The following is a 27605-nucleotide window of genomic DNA, read 5'->3' as shown; positions in this document are numbered from 1 at the left end:
GAGTGGGTAATGGGTGCACAGGTATTGATTCATTTTTTATTGACATTTTATAAAACTTAAACTTTACAAAAATGATCAAAAAAGCTGACTTACTATTTTGCCTTTAAACAAGGCTATTCATAGAAAGTAATATATATATATATATATATATATATATATATATATATATATATATATATATATATATATATATATATATATATATATATATAACCCTAGGACCCCTTTTATAGGGCTCTTACAGCCTCAAGGCTGAGCTACAATGAGTGGCAGGAAATTATGGACTCTTATGTAAGAGAAATTTCTGTGAAAAGTATACTTCAGTGAGGGTGTATCATGGTCAGTTGACAGAGGGAAATACACTCTTGTCAAGAAACTTCTCCCTCCAGTGGAGTCCATCATTTTCATGCTATTGATTGCAACTCAGCCCCGAAGCTTTAGAAGATCCACAAAAGGGGTCTTGGGGTTTCATGTAAATATATATATATATATATATATATATATATATATATATATATATATATATATATATATATATATATATATATATAACACCTTATCAGTAACAAACTTAATTTTTACGTATATTGTACCATTGTTACAAATCTTTCATGTCAAGAAGATACAACCCACTAACCCTGTCTTCATTTCACATTCATGATTTTATTTAGGAAAATCACAGACACGTATATATAGAACGATTACAAATAATAAACTCTTGCATATTTACACAAGCTGCCCCATAAATGCATGATGCTCAAGCGAATCCTTTTGTAAATCTGTCATAGTCTCAGCTTTATTTGAGTCCTAGATCAAAATAGAGACGAGATCCTAGGTAATGGTGTGGATGTGACACATAATGGTAGTTAAATACAAGTAGTTGCCAGTAGTTAGAGAAGTGGGACGGAGAATCCCTGTTGTGAATATTACGGTACAACCTCCTTGGAACTAAGGAATAGTGCGAGGCGGTAACAAGGGAACAATACCTAGTGTATTTGACTTAGGAGAACAGTGTCTGCAGATTAGAAACTGTACAGTATTTGTTCAAGCTGAGTTTTTCCAATCATGGGATTATCACACAGGAGTTCTTCATGACCTGGGCGTTTGAGAGAAGGCTATGCCTCACTTTAAGATTTTAGCAACCATAGGGATGTAGAGTTCGGATTTTTCTGCACGTGGAAACACAAACACGGATGGGTGTGTGCGGGACAGACGAGACACGGTTCCCGCAGTTATGAGTGTATGAAGAGTGTGAAAGCCAGGAGTAGCAGCAGTAGCTTGGAGGAGGCGGCAGCAGCCCAGGCACCACACGTCATGCCATCATGAGTGATATCAAACTTAATCTGGTTCGGGTACTGGCATTCATCGTCTGAGGGGAGGGGAAAAAAGAAATATGGTATCAGTGAGAATATTAGAACAAATAACAGAAACAAAATATAAGGGGGGAAAACATCTGTTCAATTCAATAACAAGGATAAGTAATGAGTTGTTTATTTGTGAATTCTTGGGTGTTACCGGACTCAGCTTGCAAGAGTCGCCTTTGGCGAGGAGGGAGGGGCATCATCGGAAGCACAACTGGAAGAGCTCAGCCTTGGGCCGCAGGAGCCTTTAGAGAGAAAAGGTCTTGGGTAACACAAGGTCTCCTTCATACGAAATAATTGATCCTGGGAGTAATTATGTAAATCATTAAGATAAATGAACTTTTGGCTGCTTTATACGAAGGTCATCACTCTGGGAGATAAGGGATGGATCTATTTACATATATTAATTATACACTGTACTGTAAAACCTGACGGTACTTTCATATGTGGAAATGCATTTCACACGTGACGCCTAGAATGGGGAACAATGGTTAAACAGAGATAAGGCAAGTTTCTGCATCAAGATTTGAATAACTCGCCTTACTGGACAGTGCCATTTTGTCTATCACATCTCAGAAATGACAAATAATCCGGGAGGATTAACATCACATCTTAGAAATGACAAAATAATCCGGGAGGATTAACATCACATCTCAGAAATGACAAATAATCCGGGAGGATTAACATCACATCTTAGATATGACAAAATAATCCGGGAGGATTAACATCACATCTCAGAAATGACAAATAATCCGGGAGGATTAACATCACATCTCAGAAATGACAAATAATCCGGGAGGATTAACATCACCTCTTGGAAATGACGAATACTCTGGGAGGATAAATGTGATCAAGTAATCCTTCCACTCTGTTTTACCAGGTTAATGAGAAAGATTAGGGCAAAAGGACGCATCGAATGCGGTTACGCAATACGTCCATTGATCAGCGTACCTTGGCCGCAGATCGAGCCAATATTGGATTTGCCCGTCACCTCCAGGTAGATTGCGTCGCACTGGTCCAGCCATCGTCCACACAGGTGTTCCCACTCAAAATCACCATCCCCATCTCTGCAGTCAATGTCTTCTCCAGTGCTCATTCTTCTGGCGCATACTTGGATGTTCACACTGTCTACCTGCAATGCCACAAGTTTATGAACTGATGACAATAACATATCCAGTGGTTACTGGTAATGGAATCCAGTATCAGATATTTGGAGGCATATTACAACTTGGGGTTTTTGCTGTAACTGTAAGATCAGGTACCGATGACTCTCTCATTCTCCATGAATACTTGGTCTCCGAAAACTTATGTACTTCAAAACCCAATTGCCTCTCCCACGATTGCAAAAGTAGCGTCAGGAACAAGCAGACATTGGCTTCATATGCACGCATCCGTTTTTCAGTCTGTCATGTTTAATGTTGTATATAAACTAAATCGTAATTGACGATTTCAACAAAATCTCATTAAGCACTGGATATCAAGAGAGTAATAGCTGTTTGAGGTATTTGGGAAAAAATAGAAAAATGATTTTACTGTTGTACATTGGAAATGGGGTTTTATTTAATGGTTGGTCTGCAAATAAGTGAGAAGGCAATAACCTGAGCAATAATGAATGCTATGGTCATAAGAAATATATTGCCGTACCCCAGCGACATTTTTAGAAGCAGTCCGAAATTTCACCGGATTGCCCAGCAGCAGATGACGAAGAACTACTGACCTTCAGTATGACTTTGGGCGAGAAGTGGAAGTACTTTGGCGAGATCCTGATGTACGTCGTAAAGTTGGGAGACACGTAGCCAACGTACTTGTGGTAGCCTTCGTTGTAGTCCTCGTCAGCGCAAGCCGGGTACGCAAAGACGGAGGGAACTTGGTTGGTTGGAGGGAGGAAAAAAAAGAATCTCATATAACAGTGGAAATGAACACTGGCGATGCAGCAGCATAATATGATGTCGTATGGTGCATGTTATGACTCAATAAGATGTAAATTAGAAAGGTGGAAACTAGGAATAACGGATTTTCTTCTTTTCCTATTGTTACTGCCAGGGTAAACGTAGGTCATTATACCACATGGATTAGCAGCATTCAAAGATTCATTCAGATTAGTGACAGGGTGAGATTTACGTGTCTGACAGACAGATGAAGGTACTCAGATTATTTCTCACCTTTACATATGCGCTTAGCCAGTGTAGCAGCAAAGCTCTCCACGTCAATTATATTGCTGAGGAAGAAGTCGGTATCAGGGTCCACCAGCAGTTCGTTGAAGTTGTTCTTATTTCTGCCCACCAGTAGGAAATAAACATCTGCCAAGCACACCAAATGTATACAGTAATGGAGACACAACGCGTTGGACATATGTAAAGTCTTATTGATGATTTTTTATTTGTCTTATCTTATCTATAGCTCGGCCAAGGTAAGGACTCACCTGGGAAGTTTTTCTTAAAGTCTTCTATTTCCTTCAGATATTCTTTATCGTCCGGCATGTTCGAAGGTACGTTCCACAACACAACCTGCCAAATGATTTAGGAAGGTCAGCGAGAGTTTTTCCTCACCATGAATTAAAGGCCGTACACTTACTGACAGTGTGGGTTGGAAGAGAATACATCAGTCTGACAAAAGTGTAGTAGTCCTTCCTCTTTACCCTACTGCGAACATTATCATGATAATAGCTTTTATGCTGCGTTCATGGCAAGTCCCATTGTTTTACATGTACACAAATCCTCATTCCAGCAGGCTCCTCCACATCTTCCTGTAGGTCTCTCTGCCTACCCCCAGTCTCTCGAGCTCCATACTGTCTTGTTCCGTCTCTCTCTACATCACGTCTTATACTCTCTTACCTCTTCTTCCATTCATTTTACTCACGTGAACTCTCACGTTGTACGTGCTTTCATCCTTTCCTTTTCTTCACTATCTTTCAGAAGGCATCAGTCACTTTTTTTTTATTTTCATCTGCATTGTACCCCAACCTCACATTTTTATGTCACACGCTTCTCTCCTGCTTGGTATTTTTAAAATCTTAAGAAGGAAATGATCTTTCCAGAGGATATTGTTATATCCATGCACAGGAACATTATTATTATTATTATTATTATTATTATTATTATTATTATTATTAATATTATTATTATTATTATCATTATTATTATTATCATTATTATTATTATTATTATCATTATTATTATTATAATTTTTTTTTGTCACATCAGAGATTATAGACTGAGCTAACCTGTCTCACCTTCGAGGCTACCACCACATCAAGGATATCAACTCATGTTTTTAACCTGGATTTTTCATCTTTCTCAAAATTCTAACATCTATTTTTTCATCTCTCGCTCACATTATTATATTCAGTTTATTATAAGTCCAGCAGCCTATCTGTGTTTATATTACTTCCCATTATAACCTGTCTCTCATTAATGATCATACAGTTATGATTTCCAACTCCTTCATTCATGTCAATCACCTATAGTCATCGTACTTTCCTGGACTGAATTAAAACACATCTGCCACACTTCTGCACATGCTCCACCTCTGCTGCTGTTCCTGGACAAAGTGTGTTGTGACACACCTTCGTGTACACCTCACTCCTACTGCTTCCATCCTGGACTGGGTCACTTATGACTAATACCTTTTAATATGAAGGATAATGCCTGGGCTCCTCCCCACCCCCTTGGCACTGCTAATCATCCTCTGAGTTCATCTTAATACGAGGGTCATGCGTGTTGATCATAATGACCTTGCTGACATTTGCCGTCAAAGACTTGCAAATTATACTCACCGGAGACCGACCACGTATCATTTTTGTTTTTCCTCATCCACCTACCATGCCTGAGAGAGAATAAAAGTTAACTTGCTCAACAGAAGAATTTCAGTGGCCAGTTCTTTGCAGTGAGGTTAGCTTCGGAGTTTCACAGACTTGCTTACGGAACCCGAACTAGATTTCATCATGCCTTAGTTGGTGAGACGAGGCTACGTACCATGACAGTATTACTTACCTGTGCGTGGGCTTTCGCGTTATCCGTTTCATTGTGAAGTTCAGTGAAGAAAGCGGTGTAGTAAACTTTTAGCTCCTTCAGCACTTTCTTCATATCTTTCCCAGAGCCATACACGTTACCTGGAGCACACGTCGAATTAGTGTTCATTTTCTCTTTATTGGTACAACAAAGCTGTTTTAAGATTAGAGGCTATACCGAGGTCGTAATGATACAGTCAGTAGATAAAAATTTTTGCGTCATAGAAAGACAGCAGTTGTGATATAACTTGAAATCTGCTTTAAATGTAAAGAAAATAATCAAGCATTAAACCCTTGGACGTGCTTCTTTTCTGGTGCTAGAAATATATATATATATATATATATATATATATATATATATATATATATATATATATATATATATATATATATATATATCATTTCTTTTTCTTTCACACCAGTCGCCATTTCCCGCGTTGGCGAGGTAGCGTTAAGAACAGAGGACTGGGCCTTTGAGGGAATATCCTCATCTGGCCCCTCTCTCATGCTGCTTGTGAGTTCAGCGTGTAAGATAAACCTACCGGGTGGATTCATCGTGAAATTGCTGCCCCAGTCAGCCACGTTGGTGAAGTTGGTCATGGGAAACATCCACTTCCCATTTTTGCCGTCCATGATGCCCAGGCGTGACCTGTCTCTGCCGACACCTAACAGCTGGGACAGGTGCCTGCAGAAGCCAAAGACGAAATCAGGCTACCTTGAACTTCTGGTAAGACTAAATGCCCAAATTGGCATCACGCTTGGATTGGGGAGGTAGGCAATTGTGTATCAACAACAGCTCCGGCATTCAGCATGGACAGTCGTCTCAAGCAAGGGGCATTTTGCCATATTGGCGGCTGATAAGACTGACCACACACACACACACACACACACACAGTCCCTAGCAATCGTGTTCAGGTGTTCCATCAAATAACTGGAATGCCCGAGATATTCATGTTAAGAGATGGAAGTGAAAACCAGTATTATTTATTTATTTATTTTTTGGCGGGGGCAGAGATCACAAGTGTATAAAGGACACAAAGTGGTCATGCGTTAATGGAATAGTGATGAATGGTAATCAAGGGTCGTTCAGCCTGAAAGCAGTTTTCGGGAGTAAACAAATGGTATGATCTGGAGGGACCTGGGTAAGTACGTTGGTTTGGAGATCCCGTTTACAAACAGGAGGGAGGATCAGTGTCTCCCAGAGTGTCAGGTGGGCATAAGTGAGCCCTGTTTACGTCCCGTGAGCTCTTTTAAATGTACTACTCACAAGATTCCCTCGCATGGGGGGAAAAATTGGTTTCATATCTGACACGGTGTATGGTTTGGTCTATCATTGTATCTATAATTGCACCGAAGAACAGCACTGATTCATATGGCGATATCAGTAGCACCCTGATAAGGATACTGTGAATCGGACCCCATGGTAGTGTAATGTTTTTTGACACTCGTCCAATACTTACGTAATGTATTCTCGTTCCTTGTCAATCTCTGTCACACCGCCCTCATGCCCGAACACAATTAAAAGGTCCACATTGTTTTCGCACTTGGCCTCATTCTTGGTGCTAACGGAGCATGGATGGTAATCCTCATACTTGTAGGTGTCTGCAAGACAAGGGGATTCATTTTGAACGATTTGCATCAAACCCACACCAGGAGAGGGGCTAGAACGCGTGTCACGTCACCCATGCTAGACTGTTCTTGGGTGACTTGAGGAGAGAGTGTTCCCTAAAGTGGCAGGCTGGGTGGGCAAGGAGCTAAATGGAAGGTAAACGTTTGATTATTATATTCAGTAATGCTAAAGTGGTTGAAACACTTAGAGTTTGATATGTATATATATCAGTCTTGGGTGGGAGAGGGGACTTAAGACTGCCCACACTCACATAATCTAAAAGTTTTACAAACAATGATAACCTGTCAGAGACCCAAGTTATTACTTGACCTCCGGAGGATACTAAGCACACAAGAAATTAATATATTTTTAGTATGCAATACCGATCACAACAGTTTCCACTTTTGACACGTAGATATCACTGAGTCTTCCCTAGAACAGCTAAGCCAAAAGGCGGTGCTTATGAATTACGATTCTTCCATTCGGAAAGTTACTTGATATCTTACCTACAAATGTTTTGAAGGACGACCATACTCTGTTGAGAGCATCTTGGAACTTGGTCTCCATCTCGGGGAAGCTTTCTGGGTTCTCTATGATTACACGTTGGATATCAGAAAACTTATCGGTGTAGGCGTACATGAAGTTCAGAGCCTGTTAGAAAAATGATAGGAGTCAGTGGGTAATTTTGTGTAAGAGGAGATTACAAATTAAAGGTTGTGATAATGATGATGATAATAATGATAACAATAATAATAATAATGATAATAATGATAATAATGATAATGATAATAATGATAATCTTTATACTCGGTTATTTTTACTGCCTTTGCTAGGTAGGTAGTGTCAGGAACAAACAAACAGTGGCTTCGTTGGTACACATCCACTCTTGCTGTTTCATCTGAACATGGAGGAGGAGTTTTCTTAGGCGCATCCTTTTTGCTTATCTTTAATACTGGATTAGCAGGCAAGATCCCACCACCGGTGATTACCTTTCACCTATCGGTATTTCGTCTTGACCTGTGATCGACCAGTGCCTCTATTTCAGGAGGCATTTAGTCTTGCACTTGTACTCAGACGATAGCGTATGTGTGAACACTTCCTACGCTCAACAACCCTGAGAAAATCGCCTCAGCAACTGCACCTCCTTAGCTCCAATCATGACGTCACATCAACAGTACTTACGCCCACCCACCCATGTTACTGGCTACTCTCACCTGTTCTTTGATCTTGTTGGCATCAAGATCTTTGAAGGCCGCCATTCTGTTGCAGGCACGGTACTCTGGGTGGTTGGGAAGGCCATGATCGCTGTAGTACATCCGCAGAACTTGTGACAGTTTCATGTTCGATGACGACTCCCTCAGGACTTTCTGGATGAGCATGGCTGTTGGAGAGGTCACTCTTGTTGGTTATTCAAAATACCATCACTTAAACCCCCCCTGGTTCCAGTTCGTACCATTGTCAGCCCTAAAGGTGATTTTTGGTCTCATTTTAAAATCTGTTCCTTGTCCAGAACAGATATTTTTTGTTTATGTATATGTATCCAGTTCTCTACAACTCATAAGAATTTCAGCTTTCTGTATAACACTTAGTGCTACTGTGCCTATATTACCAAATCTACATTTGGTACATTTTTATCTGAACATTTCTCTTCTTAACTCTCAATCATTTTGTTAATCTGTGACGTTCTTTTACAGTTCTGTGTTTTTCATTCATCTTTATTTTTCCCCCGTGTTTTTTTTACCTTATAGCTCTTTATCGATAACTACCCATATATCTGGTTATTTTTGACTGTGTTTTACATAGGGTTGATCAGGTGCTTCCGGCCTCTCATTTCACTCACACATACTCACATCCATGGTGGTGAAAAATGAACAGGGGCTCCTGATCTAATTTACGACCATTTACAGCATCAACTGTCCTCTTTGCATGGCAAATGATTTTGTCTGGCAATTGCTCTTAACCTAAGCCATGGTAAAGATTATGTTAATCTCCATGTAGATGATAGAATCTGAGCTTGTGCAGGCTCTCTCTCTCTCTCTCTCTCTCTCTCTCTCTCTCTCTCTCTTACCGTCAATGCCAGCAAATAGTTCTGCCCGAGAGAAGTAAGAAGTGATGCCGTCCGAGCCGTCCTTTAAGGTGAAGAGTTTCGGGGCCGCGGTCGCATTGACGAAGAGCCCCGTTGGCCCGAGGTATATCCTGTTGCTCGCCGTGGGCACCACCGCTCCGACCATTGCCGACTGTCCAATATCTCCTGATGGGGAGAGAACACAGATGCTGCATAAACCCCCCTCCATCCTAGTGGCCAAGATGGCCTCTTGACAGACACAGTATTAGAGCAAAATGTATGAAAAGAAAGTGATGTCACAGACCATGATACCCATAAACCAAGCAACGCAGACTTACCACAGGAACACGCTGGCTTCCCAGTCTGTATGTTTCGGTTGTAAATCATGATCCTACCCTCCTTCCCTCGATTAAAAAAAAAAAAAAAAGAGGGAGGGAGGGAGGGATCAATCGCGCCTGTTCACTGTTGTACGATGAATGATGGATATGTCTAGAATGCTGAATATGATATGTCTGTTTAGGTGTGAGAATGTAACGTTTTTTTTTCTTTACTTGTTTCTACATGTATAGGATAAATGTTACATTCTTTGGGCCCTATCTCTTCTAACCACCTATTTTCATTGGTGTTATTTCACTTTCCATTGGTTATTGCATTCCTTGCTTCTTCACTGTATCATTCCTCCACTACTGTGATCTCTTAAATGCAAATGTTGTTTACTCTGTCCTTGTGATTCATTTCTCTTACTTTGACTTCACTTTTCATCACCTTCCAAACTGGAACCTTAAACGAGTAATAAGTATAGATGCCTCCTGTAATCAGGAGAGGCAGGGTTTTTTTTTTAACATATATAGGAAACATCTCTTCTCAATTTGGGATAATTTGAGATATGAGCGAGTGGCTCTTACTCACACTATCAGGTTATGGTGAGGGCTACTCTCTCCCTCTGCCGTCGGGTAGGCATCTGGTGCTGTACTGGAGATACGAAGGCGCCACAAGGGGCAACGCCTCCCCCTAGCTCTACCCTTTTAGTCCAATCACTCTGGTTCTCCATTAGCAAAACATAAATACCAACGAGGGGAAAGGCGTACAGACGTACCTGCTAAAGTAGAGACGTGCTGGGGGTGGAGACGCTTGTTCCGCATCTCATCAGGCATATAGTCTGATTTCTCACCGTACAGCTCCCGGATGGTAGTTTCGTCAGTCATAGGGGTAGCCGTAATTCCTGTTGGGAGGAGGATATAACAGGGTGATTATCATCTTGTGTCGTGGAGTTCGTGTTTGAAGGAGGGGTATGGTTATAAGTGTGTCCTACTGGGCGAAAGCCACGAACACAGTCGAGGTAACATAATTCTTTCCTGGCAGCTTCACTTTGATCAGGGTCAGAGGTATGGATCCCTCCCATTTCATTCAAGGCACGACCACAGCGAGGGCATCTGTGGCGATTGAGACGCGTAGGTCTACGAAACAAAAGTTTACTTCAGCAGTACATTAATGAGATTATGGTTATAAGCTCTGTTGGCAATACTGATGAGTTTACTAAGTCACTGAGTAGATAATGAGAACCATATATATATATATATATATATATATATATATATATATATATATATATATATATATATATATATATATATATATAAATATATATATGATGTAAGTATGTGTGTGAAAACTATACATAGAAACCCACTTGTTAGTACGCCATACCTGCAAGAAGGGTGCCAGCAGCAATTGGCCCATAAGGCGTCCATATGACTCCATTCTCAATAGGGTGCTTTGCCGGCTTCTGGCCCTCTGGTAGAATGTAGCGCACGTCGGCATTTCTTAGAGGGAGAATAATCCTGAGATTTTACTCATCAAAACAGTAAAACCAAATTCGAAATGGATTTTTAATTTTGCACATTTAAAGTTGAAGAAATTTGTTGTCATAGGTTAAAGAAAATGTATGTATTTGTAAGAAAATGATTGGTATACATTTAGAATTACAAATTACAGTAGTGTTCATATTTTTAGTGAACTGTATTTGCACACTGGATGTCATGGAAAAAAAATGCGTTTACTGTTTTCAAGTTACCTTTGATTTTCGAGGCATGATGGAAATAGTCAATAGAAATAAATGCATGGATTACCTCTTTCGTGAATAAGTGTTCTCATAATGAATTAGAAAATATAAAAATGTGTACAAGAAAAAAAATGGGGGAAAAATGGGTGTAGAAGTTATTTGAATAAGGCACTGAGCAAATTATATAAAATGAATGAGTTCCTACACGAAAAAGAATTGGTGGGTACGTTTTCTGAATACAAAATAAAAATATAGGAAAGAGGTCGATATAGATACTTGCAAAAATTTTAATCAGAATATTCAGAAAAATCGAAAAAGAAAAAAAATCATGAGAAAATTCATATGTTAAGGTATTGATATTTTTGTAATTATTACTTTTCAGTGCATCGTACGTAAATGCGCTGAATCACTCATGAGAAGAAAGTTAACACTACTCTACTCTAATTCAGAAGGAAGCAGTTTGTAATTTGACAAAGGCCAGACAGTTATTTCACTAAGTGTACCCTACCACATTTCATCCAATAAGCTCTACCAATCAGATGCTACAGTGTCAACATTTAGAAGTAACTACTTTTAATTTTAACAAATGAAGTATATAGCTCTACAGTATATGACGATTCTAATCCAACTAAATAACACAGAGGATTTAGAAGTAACTATGAACATGGAGCCAAAAAGCCAAATACTTTTAGTTGTATCAGATTATGAGCTCTCAACAGTAATGACGTTTTTGATCCATCTAAATCACACAGGATATCCTACTTGTGAAAGAAAAATAGTACGTACAAGCTACAAGCACTGTGCTTTGATTTCACAAAGATTTTGTCTCCTCTAAGTTACAGTCATGAACAAATGTAAGGAATCTGGATTCTAAAGACCTTTACTGAGAACGTACATACGACGACACGTTTCGCCTACATGGGAAGGTCGCGGCGCCAACCGCATGTCTTGCTTGTTGAGTGGCACAATATCTCAACATCTGGTACGACGCCCGTCTGGTGATCATCTTGAATTCAAGGCTCTCCGAACGAAGCGCTTCCTTCAGTCGAGAGTTCAGTCTTCTTTTGAGGACTTGTATGGTCGATCCGTACATATTGCAAATTTCTGAGCAGCCTAGCATTCGTGCATGTTTTAGATTTCTCAGCAGCCTAGCGTAGAATAGGCGCTTTAGTTTCGGTGGGAAGTTCGTAAATTTTTCCAGATCTGATAATACTTATTGTTGAGAGGCTTCTGAACTTAGGACATTGTTCTACATCCCTTCTAGTTGTCTGCCACACATGAATTATCATATGCCTTCTCTTCACATAATTTACTTATTCATTTCATAATATTTACCTCTTCCTTCGTCATGGGATAGATTCGAAGATACAATAAGTACAGACGTACCATCACATCCATGTTAAAAATCTTAGAAATATACATTTTGTTGAGACCCCTCCTCTTAGATCCAGTCCTTTTACTTACCTTCCAATGATATTCAAAAATACAGAGAACATATTCGTAAAACATCTTGTTAGTTGTTTACTATAGTATTACATTAGTTCTTTTACACTTTAAGATTAGTCTTATTAAGAAAAAAAAAAAAAAGCCTAGCTTGGGGTCACAACTACTACATGCAAAAGAGCAACAGAAGAAAGAGGACAGAATCTACTACACCCACATTCACACTCACTGGGTAGAGTAAGGATCAGACCTTCGTCTCCTGGAGTCTGATCGCCCTGCTGTCGACCTTCGTACCCTTGCGTCATACCACACTTTATCCAGACCAGGGTGTGGGTAAATGTCCGTACTGTGGGACAACATGAAGTGCAAGGAACACTGTAAAGAAAGAAGGAAAAATAAAAATGATTGGATTGTTAAGAAAAAATATATAGACGCATTAATACAAGAGGTGTATCTATTTTTATTCTATTTCAGTACTGAACATGTATCTGTGCTTTGTAGTGTGTATAGTACACTCAGGTTGGAGCGGTGTATAACGTGTGCTATGAAATCAGATTACATAATTCGTTCTTCTGTAACAGCTATACGTAGATTCGTAAACAAAGGTATTAACATTTGGTGGAAAATGTGAGAATCTAATGTCTGTGTTTTGTTTAGAAAGGTAGTGCCGTGGCTTTCCCCCTAATCCGTCCAATATTTCCCTGTACCTTAATAAGAATTTTCTAATTTGAATACAAATCTCAGTGGATACAAGTCATTTTTTTTCCTCACCTCTTCACGCGGGTCGTATATGTTGTCCGGTACAGTCTCCTCTGTGACAAGGAGTTCCTTCATAATGTCTTGCTTGTCCACCTCTGGTGTCTCGCTGCGTGGCCAGGGCAGCTGGGTGGTAACGGTCTTATAGACGATGCCGTCCAGTCTATACCTGAGGGAGATTGACACACGAACCATTTCATTCTTGTTCGTATGATTCTCTCTCTCTCTCTCTCTCTCTCTCTCTCTCTCTCTCTCTCTCTCTCTCTCTCTCTCTCTCTCTCTCTATATATATATATATATATATATATATATATATATGTGTGTGTGTGTGTGTGTGTGTGTGTGTATACATTCTCACCTTACCTTTTCACTAGAGCTGCTGCTATGCGGTCAGGGACGAAGTAGTACGAGCCCAAGTCTTCTTTTTCCCATTTCTCGATGAGGGCGACCAAGTTGCCTATGCTGAGAGGCAAGCGGTCTTCGAGATTCTCGAGGTCTTGTTCGTAACATCTCCATGACTGGAATGAATGATCCCACGCCCCTGCGGTAAACCACAGATTTATTAGAATTATTTTCACGGCTGCAGCATTTGGTGCCGTCATTCAGTAACTGTGTGTGTGTGTGTGTGTGTGTGTGTGTGTATGCGTGTGTGACTACCATTTGTGTGTTACACTTGTTACTATAGAGAAAAAAGGTAATCACGAATGATATATAGCTCAGGAGCCAGAAATGTCATTATATTAGGCTTTTTAAGTACTAGGCTAAAAGAAGAGATGAGCATCGATGAAAAGCTGCCGTTTTGCCCCTATTGCGAAATATTGTGAGCTAATAGCGTTGTGGAGATTGCCAGTGTTGTCTTCCAAGAACTTGACAATTAATTTCACCAGCGGTTGGGATGGTGGTGATAAAAGGTTGATAATATGAGGATGGAGAAAGATGTATAATCTCTCCGAGAAGAATTTTTTATGTTTGTCTTGTGAAATTCATGATGATGATCGTGCAAACGTGCCATGAACTTAATCAAGTTCTAACTGAAACGTTTTATTCCGCAAAACCTCGAGCACGACGGTACGACTCACAAGCACAACGGTACGACTCTTGAGTTAAGCACGACGGTACGAACCCTTGGGTACGATGGCCTAGCCTCTTGGTCTGACCCTAATTCAAGGCTTTTAAGGCTTTAAGGGTTGGAAAGCCTTTGTGGTCTGGTGACACACAGAAAATGCAATAATGCCCTTTGTAATCAGAGCTTTTTCCCCCTTGCTTAATGTCGCTTTGTCTTGGTAATTGAAGTGAGCTGTATAGATGAAAGTTATTATGTCAGAATTTACCTCAAACAAATATGTTATACTCAATTTACCTTTAACGAAATTATGGATTGCTTATTTCTAAATACGTGTTTATTAGGGGAACCGTATGCCTCTTCACCCTTATGTAAATTTCTGGGTACGTTTCTGGGTGTGAGGGATCTTGATGTGAAGTCACTCACCTGTTCCAGCCAGCAGCACCAGTAGTAGCCCCACTCTTTGCAGTGGTAACATGGCACCAACCTACAGAAAGGAGAGATGGCAATAGTTAAGGTTAAGGGAGCTCATGAGAAGGACCTGATGGTCTGTTGTGAGGTTACTTGCGTGAGGACAGTGGTAATATCTTAAGAGTCATGATGTGTACGGGTGGAGAAAGTCTCTGAAAGCAGAGGGCTCCTCTCCACCCACCACAGCAGATGGAGGCATGGTACAGCAGGTCTACTTCACTCACCACTTCCTCGGATAGATCTGCAGACATGAAAGTAACAAGACCAGGAAACTACAAGTTGTTGTGAGAACTATATTAGATATAGGCTATAGGTCCTGTTAACACTTTAGCCTATTTTATGTAAATCATGTGAACTGTAAGGGTATGGCCAGAGATATGAACACACACTAGCACACTCTCCTTTGGACTGTGGATAAAAAGTAGAATATTTGACGGAGGGGTCCATACAAACCCTGAAAGAAATGGCAGAACACGTTACTGTTAATAATAAGATACCTGTAATACTGCAATTGTATTCGGTATTTTAATCTAGTACATGCACCTATGGAAAACTGAAGGCTTAGGTCATGAAGAAGCCTTATTATAACATGGTATAATTATTCGCCCTCTGGGATCTTAAAAAGACCCTATGGGACATTTTTTTCATTACCATGTATAGAGAGAATGATGCGACGGAAATGGGTTATGATAGGATAAATGGGGAAAAAAGACATTTTGGTCTTATTACCCCTAGGTAAGAAAGATTTTAACAGCTAATCTGTAGAATGATAAGAAATCGAAATTTGTCAACATACAAGCAGTCATTCTTCAACAGAGTTATTCATTAGTATGTAATATAATTATTTTTTTTTTTTAACTGTGGTATAATTGCATCCCTACTTTTCGCCTAAAGAAAATATCTGATGATACGTGATGTTTATTCTGGTGTTATATTTGTATCCTCTCCTGTTTAGGAACCGTTTGTCGACGTTTTTATTACCTTTCCTTTCCCCATAAAGTTGTACCATTATAATTGTCACTGTACTTCTTTGTGGCTTGAAGGAACTATCGCTAGTTATATCGTAGTTGTTCAATAACTTCATATTTGTTAGATTAAGAGTTTGTGTTCTTTTTGAGACAGAGTGTTTCTTCATCAGATATATTTTTGGGTGAAGGAATTAGTTTTGTTTTGTTTCTTTGTATTTGTTCACGTTTTCCTTCCATGATATGAAACGAAACATTTCATTTACTTCGTTATATGTAACGAAGTAATGTTTCGCTAATTTTAGTGTGTAAATGTGCTTAGCTCACCAGGCGTTACAAATTCCCCTCTTCAGTGCAATGTTATGAAAGCGGTGACTAGATATGTATTATCTTAAAAACTCTTGTTTCAGGCATGCAACCGTGGCGGCTCCGGGCAATCCAAGCTTCTTCCTTTGTCCCAGCGAAGGCAATGGAACCGTCATAGAAGCGTCCATCCTCTCACTCCTTCACCAGTGCACCAGGTTAGGATTTAGTCTCTATCCCATTGCGCACGACGGTACGACCCTCGAGCATGATGGCGCGACTCGGATGTATTGGTTATAATTACCACTGCTGTACGACCCTAGAGCACGACTGTACTACCCTCGAGTATGATTACTCTATCTATAGCACTGTAACTCTTGCATTGTACCGTCGTACTTCTAGAGAGTTAGAATAACGGTACAGACTACTGCACGTAGCCTGATAAGCAAAGCTGTTGATGTAAACATTATAACACAACACATTCTAGGTTGTTGCTGGACATCTCTGAAAAGAAAACGTAGAGAAAATAGTCATTCGAATGATCTTGCACAACCAACGAATCGTTTTTTTTCCTCTCTTTCTTTTTCCTCCCTTACGAAAATGTTTCAGAATAGTTTTAAACGCCGTAAAGTCTTTGCATCATACCCAAGGGTCGCACCGTCAATATCACGAAGTTTTGTAGGAAGCACTCGGTGTGGTCAAGGATTTCCATTACATCATCAGGAAAATATATCTGAGGTGAAAATGCTTGGTTTGTGTTGGCTATTTGAAGTGTATTTTATATGAACTCCTTCCCTTATTTTTCCTGAGGTAAAAATTCTTCGGTGCGACGGTATTTTTTCTTCAACACATCCTCGTTATTGCTTGGGTTAACCCATGGTAAACTCGCTGCCTCGCTATCCGTTTGGTTGTAAACTCATGCCTCAAAAGTAGTGTGTGAACGGACTTCCAGTATTTCCATATACGGCACGTCATGTGATGTGTCGTTGCCACCACACACACACACACACGCACGCACACACACACACACACACACACACACACACACACACACATATATATATATATATATATATATATATATATATATATATATATATATTATATATATATATGGCAAGTTATCGACCAGCCCCCAAGGGAGGAAGAACGGTTTTATTGCCTATGAGCCGTCTGACTACCCTGTGATTCGAACCCGGTGCGGGCCCTTGCGTGAGTCATAGTTATAAACGGTTATTACAACACAGAGGTCCACGATGAGCCGTTAGATGTCCTTTGGTTATATTCAACCACAATATGAACATATAACGCGTCTTCGAGGCTACTGAACACGAGAGACATAATGGGGCAAGTGAATGTGTCCGTGTGGTGCAAGTGAGTGTGTTCATGTGACACTATGTAGGATTAGAAGAATAGAGGAGATGGGTCGAGGAACAGTGGTCCTCGAGTTTTGGCGATGGGAAGGAGGAGGAAATTTTCATTGTGCTGAAAATGGGAGAGAACGGATATCAAAGATGAGGGTCTGAGATGTAAAATAAAACTGAGAAGCGTAGAAAACATGATACCTGAGCAGGTGTTACGCATGCAAGTATGACTTGAATTCGAATCAGAAACAATAAGTACGATCCATGCGGTACGACTGAGTTCAGAACCGAAGCACCAGGTAAGAATTATGCAGTTGGTACCTAAGAGTTGGGTAAGGTGTCGCAGAAGCACCTAGAATACTGATGGATTTCAGGGTTCAGTCACATGAATGCATTTTAAGGTGCTCTCGACTCTCTGTCACTCTATCGTTACTGGGAATATGCCGCAAATGTCCTGTGGCTTGAGTTTTATTGGACTTCACGATATTAATGGTGTTGCTATAAAGCTGTTTGTTGATTATGTTATCAGATGAATCAGAATGGCGTGGCGATACGATCCTTTGAGCACGACCTGTACGTTGACGGCCAGGGCCTTTGCCCAGACCCTTACAGCTAGGCTTAATTATACCCAAGGGTCATACCCGTCGTGCTCAAGGGTCGGTCGCACCGTTGTGTTTATGGGTTTAAGGTGAGGACGAGTTCATTTTTAATCCCTACAAGAGAACTGTCTTTTTTTTTTTTTCCGTAACTCAGCCGTAAAAACACCACGAGATGAAGTAATGATAGTGCTTTCACCATGGCTTTAGAAATCGAACGTGATTTCAGCCTCTGACAATTGCTCCTAGTTAAGCTCCAGGATGTAGGAGTTTGGGGCTTGGTGTTTTGTCATTAGTACTGATAAGATTGCGGTAATCAGGTTATCATGGGCGATAAGAGATTCCCAGGTACAACACGTGAGTCACTGTTCTGTACTTGTGAACAAAGTAATGGACAAAATCGTCCACACATTTTGCAACCCCCTGGACAGTCGGTCTTGCGTAAGTGTACCCTAAGATATGATACGAATGCCAGCGTTGTTCATGTTGCTCGGTTATAACGAATCTGATTCGCCATGAAAGGATTTTGAACGGTTAGGCGTTACTGAATGAAGGAACATTAGGTTCATTCAAGCAAAAGTGCGAACATTCGAGTGTATGCCTGCTGAACTTATCAAAAGCCTTTCTTAGAAAACATATATCCAAGCTCATTAATGCGATTAGGCCATTATAAACGAAAATCAAAGTCAACGAATCGATAGAAATATGAACGGACATATATATATATATATATATATATATATATATATATATATATATATATATATATATATATATATATATCGTATAAGATTATTGGTAAAAGAAAGAAAAAATAAGTTCATGAAGATGAAAATGAAAAGAGGGACCACTCCTGTTCGATTTCAGCTTTGGGTCAGGAAAATAAAAATCCCGATGACAGTGACAAGCAGGGATGGATATACAGGCACAACACGAGGGTACACATGTACTCATTTACTAATACACATTTAATTATTATTATTATTTTTTTTCGTGGCTGTGTTCAGTCCTACTCCATTTGTGAAGTTTCAATAAAATCGGCCTTTTATGGACAGTCTGTTATTTCAGTGTGTAGGAAAATATTTCAAAAATCAATTTTTCCCTTCTCTATGATATGTTTCTCCCAAAATCATGTGAAAAAGGAATGTCATTGCAAAAATAGCTCGTTCGTAAATTTCGTCAAAATCTACAGCAGGAAACAGCCAGCAATTTTAATAAAAACATCACAAATAGCAAATATATTCCGTTTTTTCGCATTACATTCATGTATCCATGGTGTGTGGGATGACGTTTGTCAAATATATTCTAATTTCATATTCGAGAACGTATTTCAGTATATTAACATTTAAACCTATGCTTTTGATGTGAACTTTATTGCTTATCTTTTTGTTATGAATTGTTTAAAAGTAAAATGCGAGTTATTATTTTTTTTTTTTTACATGAATTAATGGTTGCTTAACTACCATGTTAATGACACTGCCAACCTTGTAATGATAATACCGTCAACGTTGCATATATTGCACACTTGGCAGCTGAAATACTGTAAGCCTAGTCGCCATAAATATAGATATGATAAATGGTACAGTTACTGCTATTAGAGATCCAGTCATGATGCGATAAAAGAACTACAGATATCATCTTATGGTAAAAGCACTGCTGACATAATTGTAATAATGGAACAAATGTTGCATGTACTGTCAGCCTGGATGCAATGACTGTAATAAATGTTGGAACTTACGCTGACAGATGGTTGTTTGGGTTTTTGGTCTGTCAACTGTCAGGGTCATTAATTAATAAGCCCATTGACGTCAGGCTACAACCACCAACAGAAAAATCATTTAATACCAACTTCAGGTGTTAAGGATGATTCTTCTGAGACTACGTATGAACACTCGCTGTGCACTGGGCCTCATATAAGGAGAGATAGGATGATACAAATAATGTTGAAAATAGTGTATGATGATACAGTTAACACTGAAAAATACTGCAAGCCTAGCGCATATGATACAATTAACACCGAAAAATACTGCAATCCTAGCGTATGATGATACAGTCATTGTTGAAAACACTGAAAGCCTAGTATTTTATAGTAAAGAGATTGCACCTGCGATAACGGTTGGAGTATTGCATGCTTAAGTCATATGATAATGCGATATATGTCGGAAGCTTCTTAGGTACTTCTTGAAATACTGGAGGTATTGCTAGTTCACCTGCAAGTAATTACACCATTTACAACAGTCAAGAGTAACGATGTTATAATCAAATGTTAAAAAAAAGAAAGTCTTGCGAAAAGTGTAACGGTGACATGCCCTAACGGTCGTAGGATTAAGGAGAAATTTTGGAACATTTTCCATGAATTGTTTTACGACATGCCCTCAGTGGTTGAATACAGTAACTCGTGTCTTTTTCACAACCACTGTGTGATTCATTTGATGAATGTTGGAAACTTCGTTAGTAGTTCGTGAGATGTTGCTAGCCCACATGGTGTAATAACATTATTTGCACTATATAACTATTATACGAAAGACGAGAAAATTACGAATGTAACGGGTCACAAAATTTACCAGAAGTTTTAATACGTTTCCGTGAATTGTTTCACGCAAGTCCCCAGAGGTGGAATACATTAACATGTATCTTAATACATAACCATTGTAAACATGGTAGAGTATATCAGATGTTACCACGTCGGTTAGAATGATAAAAGTGATAATAGATGGTGCAAGAGTGTCACGCGACCCTATGTCTGTAGGAGTATTTTTGGCGGTGACTAGAACTGTTATACATAACATCCTGGTTCTTGACGCTATACGGGCACCGGTTGATTACTCACCTCGCTGCCAACCCGACCCCCTTTTGTTTTCATTTTGGTTGTGCATGAGTTGTTTGTGCATATATATATATATATATATATATATATATATATATATATATATATATATATATATATATATATATATATATATGCGCTTGCCTGTGCAGTTGTGCCTGTCATGGAATGTTTACAAGTGTTCAGACACATACACCGGACCCTACTTCTGGGACATACCAGTGTCCACATTTCAGGACATCCATCCGCTCCTGTGGCAGTCCTCCGCCTTTCGTTGTTTACAGCGCGTCCGCCGTACGTGTTCTCATTTGTAGCAGCAGCTGACTTCTTCGGACAGGTTTGAACCTAGTTTGGATCTTTCCTAGGGTCAGACTAAAGACCTGCTTCATTGCACCTTCATCTTGGCATACATCTACACTGCATTCATATTTTCCTTACCGTCTGATTTTCACTGTGACCTTTTCACTGCATCCTCACATCTTTACTGCATCCATATCTTCATTCTAGTCTGATTTTCTCTGCGCCCTCCACTACACCCTCATCTTCACTGCACCTTCAGCGATCCTCAGTGCACCCTTATCGTCATTACACTCTTATTTAGGCTTTATTGTGTTTTCACAGTTTCCTTATCTTCACACGGATCGCTAACCCCCCTAAACCTTTAGCCTAACCATTACGGATAAGGTCAAAGGTAGCTTTTTCCACAGACAGATGAACTTACTAATGATGATATGTAGATACACATACGCAGTTCATCAAATCATGACCACACGGTTTACAGCATACAATCTGTCTTTACACAGACGATTAAGTCTGAAAAGATCGTGTTATCGCATAACAACGGTAAATGTCATTTGGAGTTAAAAGTTCGATAAATCTCTATAAAACTCTCACGCTTCAGGAACATACCTATAAGATCTGGGTCCTGATACAGCACTCCATGACCGTGAAATCATCATTACACAGGAAATTGTTTGGGATTCTAATCGTCACAAAGCTTTAACGATTATAACCACGTTTGGTGCATATCTTTTCGTTGTCTTAAAGAGAAATTCCAGGCTTCAGTGGCTCTCAGGCACCACTGAATGTTCCGCGGGCGGCTTAGATAACGTCCTAGTCACACTGAGTTTCCAAGTAAACTGTCTTCGCTACACCAGACACTCGGCACCGGATTTGCTTTGCAGGTTCCCCCACATACTGCCGTTAGGAAACCTAGCGAGTCGGCTTTGTCCTGAACAGACTGAAAATTCTTACGGGTATGTTATCGTTACGAATTTTCATGTTCGAAGACGTTATGAAAACATTTCCGTTACCATATTCATTTGTGGAAACCCTTCCTCCTTTTCTCTCGTTTAGATGCATACCATTATTTCTTCCTCGGCCGTGACAACAACGCTCCTGGAGTCTCCAGCTAACCTTAGTCCTACATTTCTTGAGCTAGAATCATTATCTTGTCATCTTCACTGATATACTTCATTTCCTGTGACACCAACTGTTGTTAACAGTAACTCACAATTACTTTCATAATCATTGTACCGGACCTATATAATAACTCTTTCAGGGTTCCATTCTGTCACTGTCACAACGAATGTACACCATCATCACCATGAATGATGACTCAACACTATCGTTTAGTCTTGCTGTTTGGGTTGTCTGCCACAACACAATATGCAACTCAGTAATTGTTCCCACGTTTTTCATTGGCAGTGAGCTATTTGCATGTCACACTGCCATGTTTTTCATTATTTTCACAGTAGCCGTCAGCTTTACTTACCAGCTAAGATAAATACCACTGCTGACCTAACAATCGTCACAGCCATCAACGCACAAATGGTCTACCGCCATTAATCCTTATCAAAATCCCCGTGGCTGCCACAGTGATTGTAAGTTATGATGTAACTTTGCCTTTAGGATAGGCACTGCTTCTGTTACAACTGCCATCAATGTGTCACTGTACCAGAGCTTCATCCTCACTCGTCACATATACCTCCACGCCTCTCAGCTGCTATACCGTCACCACAACCGCCACTATTTTAACAAATGCAATTGTAAATTTTTCATATTCAGATGAAATCCTTTGAATACCATTGTGAATAACTCTTCTGCTGCTACTTTGGGTACCAGTAGCATTCTTGACCACCATCACCGTAATCCACCATCGGCACAGCCACCACCATTCTTCGCCATAACCACAACAATTTCTCGCCGCCACCATCACTATAAAAGATACTGTTCCTGGTCAACATCAGTGCGATACCCATATCACTGGCTAGCGGCAACTTAAGTGCTGGCTGGTACACCTCCTGGCTAGCTGGCTTGGCTCGACCCCCCTGACCTTACAATCATAAAGAACACTCATCCCTCCCTCAACAAGTCTGCACTCCAATGTACCCAAGTTATTAATCATTTTGTTAATTATAAAGATGAAAATATCTTTACGCTTTCATGTAACAACAAAAGTCGACTCAAGGGTAAGGTATAAATTTGAGACCATCTTCAATCAAGCCTGAAGGGAATGCGACGTGACGCGGTAATATATGGTTCATTTGAGACAGATATAGTGTATAATTACCTTCAGCAGGTTCGAGGGTGCTCACTCACAAGTATCAACGGGACAACTGGAGCTAATACCTTTAGAATGGAGTATGCGCGCAGGCCGGCTTTTATCTTATCGGCCGTTGGAACCTGTCTTGCCATTGGTTGGCGGACCTACTCAAAGGAATGTAATCTTATCCTTATCAAAGCCTTGGCCGTTGCTTCGAGCAAGGTTGTACTCTCTCATCATGATCCTACAATTGACGAATCATGAAAATTGCAGCTGGGAAAAATTGGTTTTACTTTGTGAATAAGGTTCTCGAGAGTGGGTGGAGGCGGCGACTGGTCAAGAATTAATGTCGTTACTCACCGTCATACGAAGTTGTTTCCTGAAATATATCATTATAAAAGTATTGTGATATCTCGCGTTTATTTTTAATCATACCGTCATGTTGACCCATTTTTTTTTGATCTGCAAAGCTTTTATACATTTATCCCCCCCCCCCCAAAAAAAAAGCGTTGTCATAAATAGGTTGGATTTAGTCAAGTTAATCACAGAACATTGGTGTTAAAGAAGGGAACTTATAAGTATCGGTGGCACAGTGATTGCATCACTTAAGTAACGGTGACACTGTATAGGTTTGCTTGACTTTCGTAAAATTGGCTTCAAGATTACGGTCCGACAGACGAGAGGAATACATGGCATAAGCTAGGATGTGTATGTGAGTACACACAAGACATGGCGTCAGGTGTGCGCACAAGACTGGTCAACATGAATATAAACTTCTTGTAAGACAAATAGTAATAAAAGAGAAATAGATGAGTGTAAATTCCCTCCTAACTTAAAAACTGGTAATCACACACACACACACACACACACACACCTGTCCCTGGACCCTACTTCTTGAGGATTCCTTCAACGCTCAGGTCGTATGTGGTTGTGAGAGGTGTACAAGGACACTTGTGGAACGAGCGTTACGAATCTGCAGCGTGGACGTTTCGCCTTGGGCATGAGGGATGTTGCGATATGTTGCTGGAGAGATGTTGTCGAGAACATAGACATTAAAACGAAACTGATGCGCATGTCTGGGTAGTGTCGATATACCCTGCCTGTCCGTTGCAATCCAGCGGATGGAAAGATGACCCCACTACGAGTCACACTCTACGAGATGTATCAGCGAAGGTCATCCTCTCATGAGGAGCACCGCACGTCGATGACATTCCTCCGACAAAGGAGCCCCCACACACCCCGCAAATAAAGATGCAGACGACACAAACCAGCGCTCAGAACAATTACTGGCTGCTTATAAACTACAAGGCTTCAACACTTGAACAACAAAGCATAAATACTCCCAATTCAGGCTCACTTCAACATGCTTGGCATCCATGTTCTCCGACAACAGTGGACCCTTCCCACATAAACCACATAACCAACTACCAACCCCCAAATAAAACTTTCGTAGCCTTTACTTAAAGGTCCTCCCTCCAACAACAAACACATCATAGAAAAACCTATACACACCTAAATAACTTGAAAATCATAACTGTCAATCACAGTTTTTAAGACCTATCTACCAGACACACTCATTTGAAACTCCTTTCCCCAGGCATGTACGAGTTACGCTTTCTTGTCTGTGTTCTGGACAGTACCAATCTGCAACATTACAAAGACCGATATATATATATATATATATATATATATATATATATATATATATATATATATATATATATATATATAAGAGGACTCAGTCAAAGGCTCCAGCCCAACAACTCCCTTTAATAATAATAATAATATTCATATGTAGCACCCATTCACTTCATAATAAAATTCTGTTTCACCCGCTGAACATATTATGAACTTCCTGTCAACAAATATAGCGGTGTTTCGTTAGTGTCCATGTGCTGAAATCCTGGAGAATGAATGTCCATGCTAACGTCACAGTGTCAGGGTGTGGGCGTGTCGGGGATGGTTGAAGAGGTAAACATGGTGCGAAGTGAAGTAGTGGTCATGGGGGAGGTGAGGGGGGGGGGGGGGCGTAGGGTGAAAATGTGGAGGCATGAGTTTCCAGGGGTGACGCATGCAACGGGCTGGGTAGCAGCGATTGAGTCATCAAAACACTTATTACTCACTCGCTCCACACACTTCGCTACAAAGTACATGCATTGCTTTGGAAACAAGCACAGAACACAAATGACACACAACGCATTGACAGATTTTCCTGCGACCACTTATCACTCAGCACATTACACGGTGTCGCTTGATGAAATAATTTCCCCTTACTGTGTGGAAGAAGCGAGAGGTGACGTTATATCCTATGAAATTTGGCAACTTTAAGCACCGTGCATTACGTTAGTCCTTAAGTAATTTGGCGACTTTGGACACATGGCGTAATATTCTACGTAATTTGGCGACTTTGAACGTGCCTTCACGGGAAGGTGGAAAAACGCACAACTGCACAGCTTTGCCCAATCCAGCTGACTGGGGGCCTGAATTGGTTGGACCAACACTGGCGAGAGGTGTTCGTTTGGCAGCGCTGGTGAACGTTAAGCCATTATATTATGTCTGGGAGTAACACAGCCTTCGCTGCCGGGGTCACTCGCTCACCTCGATGCATTTTATTTAATCTAGCATGCTTTGCAATTGGGAAGTATACCTTTATACAGAAGGGTATGATAGAAAACAAATGAAAATCTAGCTTTAGAACTAAAGACAACAGTATCTAAGAATAAAAAGAATTTGGTGGTTATCCCAAGACTGTGGCGAGAAATACGCGAGGCTTTGCGGAGCATGGCCAAACATTAGCGCATCTTGTTCTCTGATTTTAGGCAGGTCTGTGTTGGTGGGAAGGTGAGGGATATAGGTATGACATTTGATAGTCGCTGAAGGAACCGCCCCTCGAGCTGACAGTAATGAGCTCCACTTCTAACGCCACGCCTTCCGTTACAATGTTGCCAGATCAGGTGCAGCGGGGAATGCATACAAACTTATTTTTATCCTCTATATTTCGTCACTCGGTCAGCGTTAAATTCCTTATGTTTCCCATTCCCTCCCTCTCTTATCATCTTCCATATATATATATATATATATATATATATATATATATATATATATATATATATATATATATATAGTGTATATTGAATTTGTTTCGAATTTGTTTTTTTTTTTCAATTTTCCAAAAGAAGGAACAGAGAAGGGGGGCCAGGTGAGGATATTCCCTCAAAGGCCCAGTCCTCTGTTCTTAACGCTGCCTCGCTAATGCGGGAAATGGCGAATAGTATGAAAGAAAGAAAGAAGTAATAATAGATTAACCAGACGAGTGGGTACTAAACGCGTTGTGATTATAAGATTCTTTTCGCCTACGTTATGTCATCCTTAACAGCTGGAGGGGGTTAAGATAAGAGAGCATGTCACAGTGCACTCAAGGGAGACAGACGACTTTTTACCTATACCTTCTTGGATCGCCTCGCGCACATGTAGCTGTGGTAGGACTTCCGAATTAAACTGAAGCCACACAAGGATGTCTAGAAACTTAGAAACTTGAGATAATTACAACCCCAATCCCCACTAGGAAAACTCCACACCACCACTCCCACCACCCCCAGCAAGCCCTCTCTGCGTTAAATCTCGTCTCTGTTAACCGAGTCTCTTTTATTACTGTTGCAGTATCATAGGTTAATTATCTTTTGCGTTTATTCTTCCCTATTTTTTTTTCAATGAAACGATGTTTTTATGATCGACCAAGGTAAACAGACGGAGTTATTTAAGCAATAACTCTCTCTTGTATATATACATATATATATATATATATATATATATATATATATATATATATATATATATATATATATATGTTTGTTGTGTGGTAGATGATTAGAATAAAGGAAATAGAATCGAGTACAAGTGTAATGTACAGGCGGAATATTTGATAAAAGAGATGTAGAGTAAAGAGAGACAAAAACGGACCTGCTCAAGGATATGCAGGCGTGTGTTGCTCGGGACAAGGATACGCTAATCAACCAATCACGACGGTGCGCTCTTGAGCCCGGCGGTACGACCCTTAAAGAAACTACGACTCGAGCACGACGGTGTCGACCCTCGAGCACAAGTACGACCATCGGCCACAACGGCACGACCTTAAGGTATTACGCTCTAACTTTAAGGACCTTTAA

General features: G+C 40.1%; 1 protein-coding gene across 7 annotated transcripts; it reads right to left on the bottom strand.

The window, feature by feature from the left end:
• Window positions 1-476: 476 nt before the first annotated feature.
• Window positions 477-25956, bottom strand: LOC139763873 (uncharacterized). Of its 7 annotated transcripts, none has more exons than XM_071690259.1 (18): window positions 25857-25956; window positions 14795-14855; window positions 13669-13846; window positions 13321-13474; window positions 12779-12924; window positions 10752-10885; window positions 10141-10266; window positions 9048-9230; window positions 8194-8360; window positions 7486-7630; window positions 6831-6972; window positions 5913-6055; window positions 5354-5472; window positions 3784-3868; window positions 3524-3661; window positions 3079-3227; window positions 2313-2493; window positions 477-1369 (listed from the first exon to the last, which is right to left on the bottom strand). In XM_071690259.1, the coding sequence occupies exons 2-18, from the start codon at window positions 14844-14846 to the stop codon at window positions 1233-1235; spliced, it is 2379 nt and encodes a 792-aa protein (XP_071546360.1). In that variant the 5' UTR covers window positions 14847-14855; window positions 25857-25956; the 3' UTR covers window positions 477-1232. The 7 variants fall into 7 exon arrangements, with proteins under 7 accessions (XP_071546360.1, XP_071546357.1, XP_071546356.1 ...); XM_071690256.1 differs by lacking the exon at window positions 25857-25956 and adding an exon at window positions 25714-25786; XM_071690255.1 differs by lacking the exon at window positions 25857-25956 and adding an exon at window positions 23467-23555.
• Between the last annotated feature and the right edge of the window lie 1649 nt (window positions 25957-27605).

Source organism: Panulirus ornatus, chromosome 48 (genome assembly GCF_036320965.1).
Source record: "Panulirus ornatus isolate Po-2019 chromosome 48, ASM3632096v1, whole genome shotgun sequence".
NCBI lineage: Eukaryota > Metazoa > Arthropoda > Malacostraca > Decapoda > Palinuridae > Panulirus > Panulirus ornatus.
This window is presented reverse-complemented; position numbering and strand designations above follow the sequence as displayed.

Excerpts from the sequence above, each read along its gene's own strand:
- LOC139763873 (XM_071690253.1), bottom strand. Across the intron at positions 13,475-13,668 it reads GCAGCAGCTCTAGTGAAAAG|GTATAGACTGGACGGCATCG; the intron begins GTAAGGTGAGAA and ends AATCTCCCTCAG. Across the intron at positions 5,473-5,912 it reads TTTCACGATGAATCCACCCG|GTAACGTGTATGGCTCTGGG; the intron begins GTAGGTTTATCT and ends CGTGTGCTCCAG.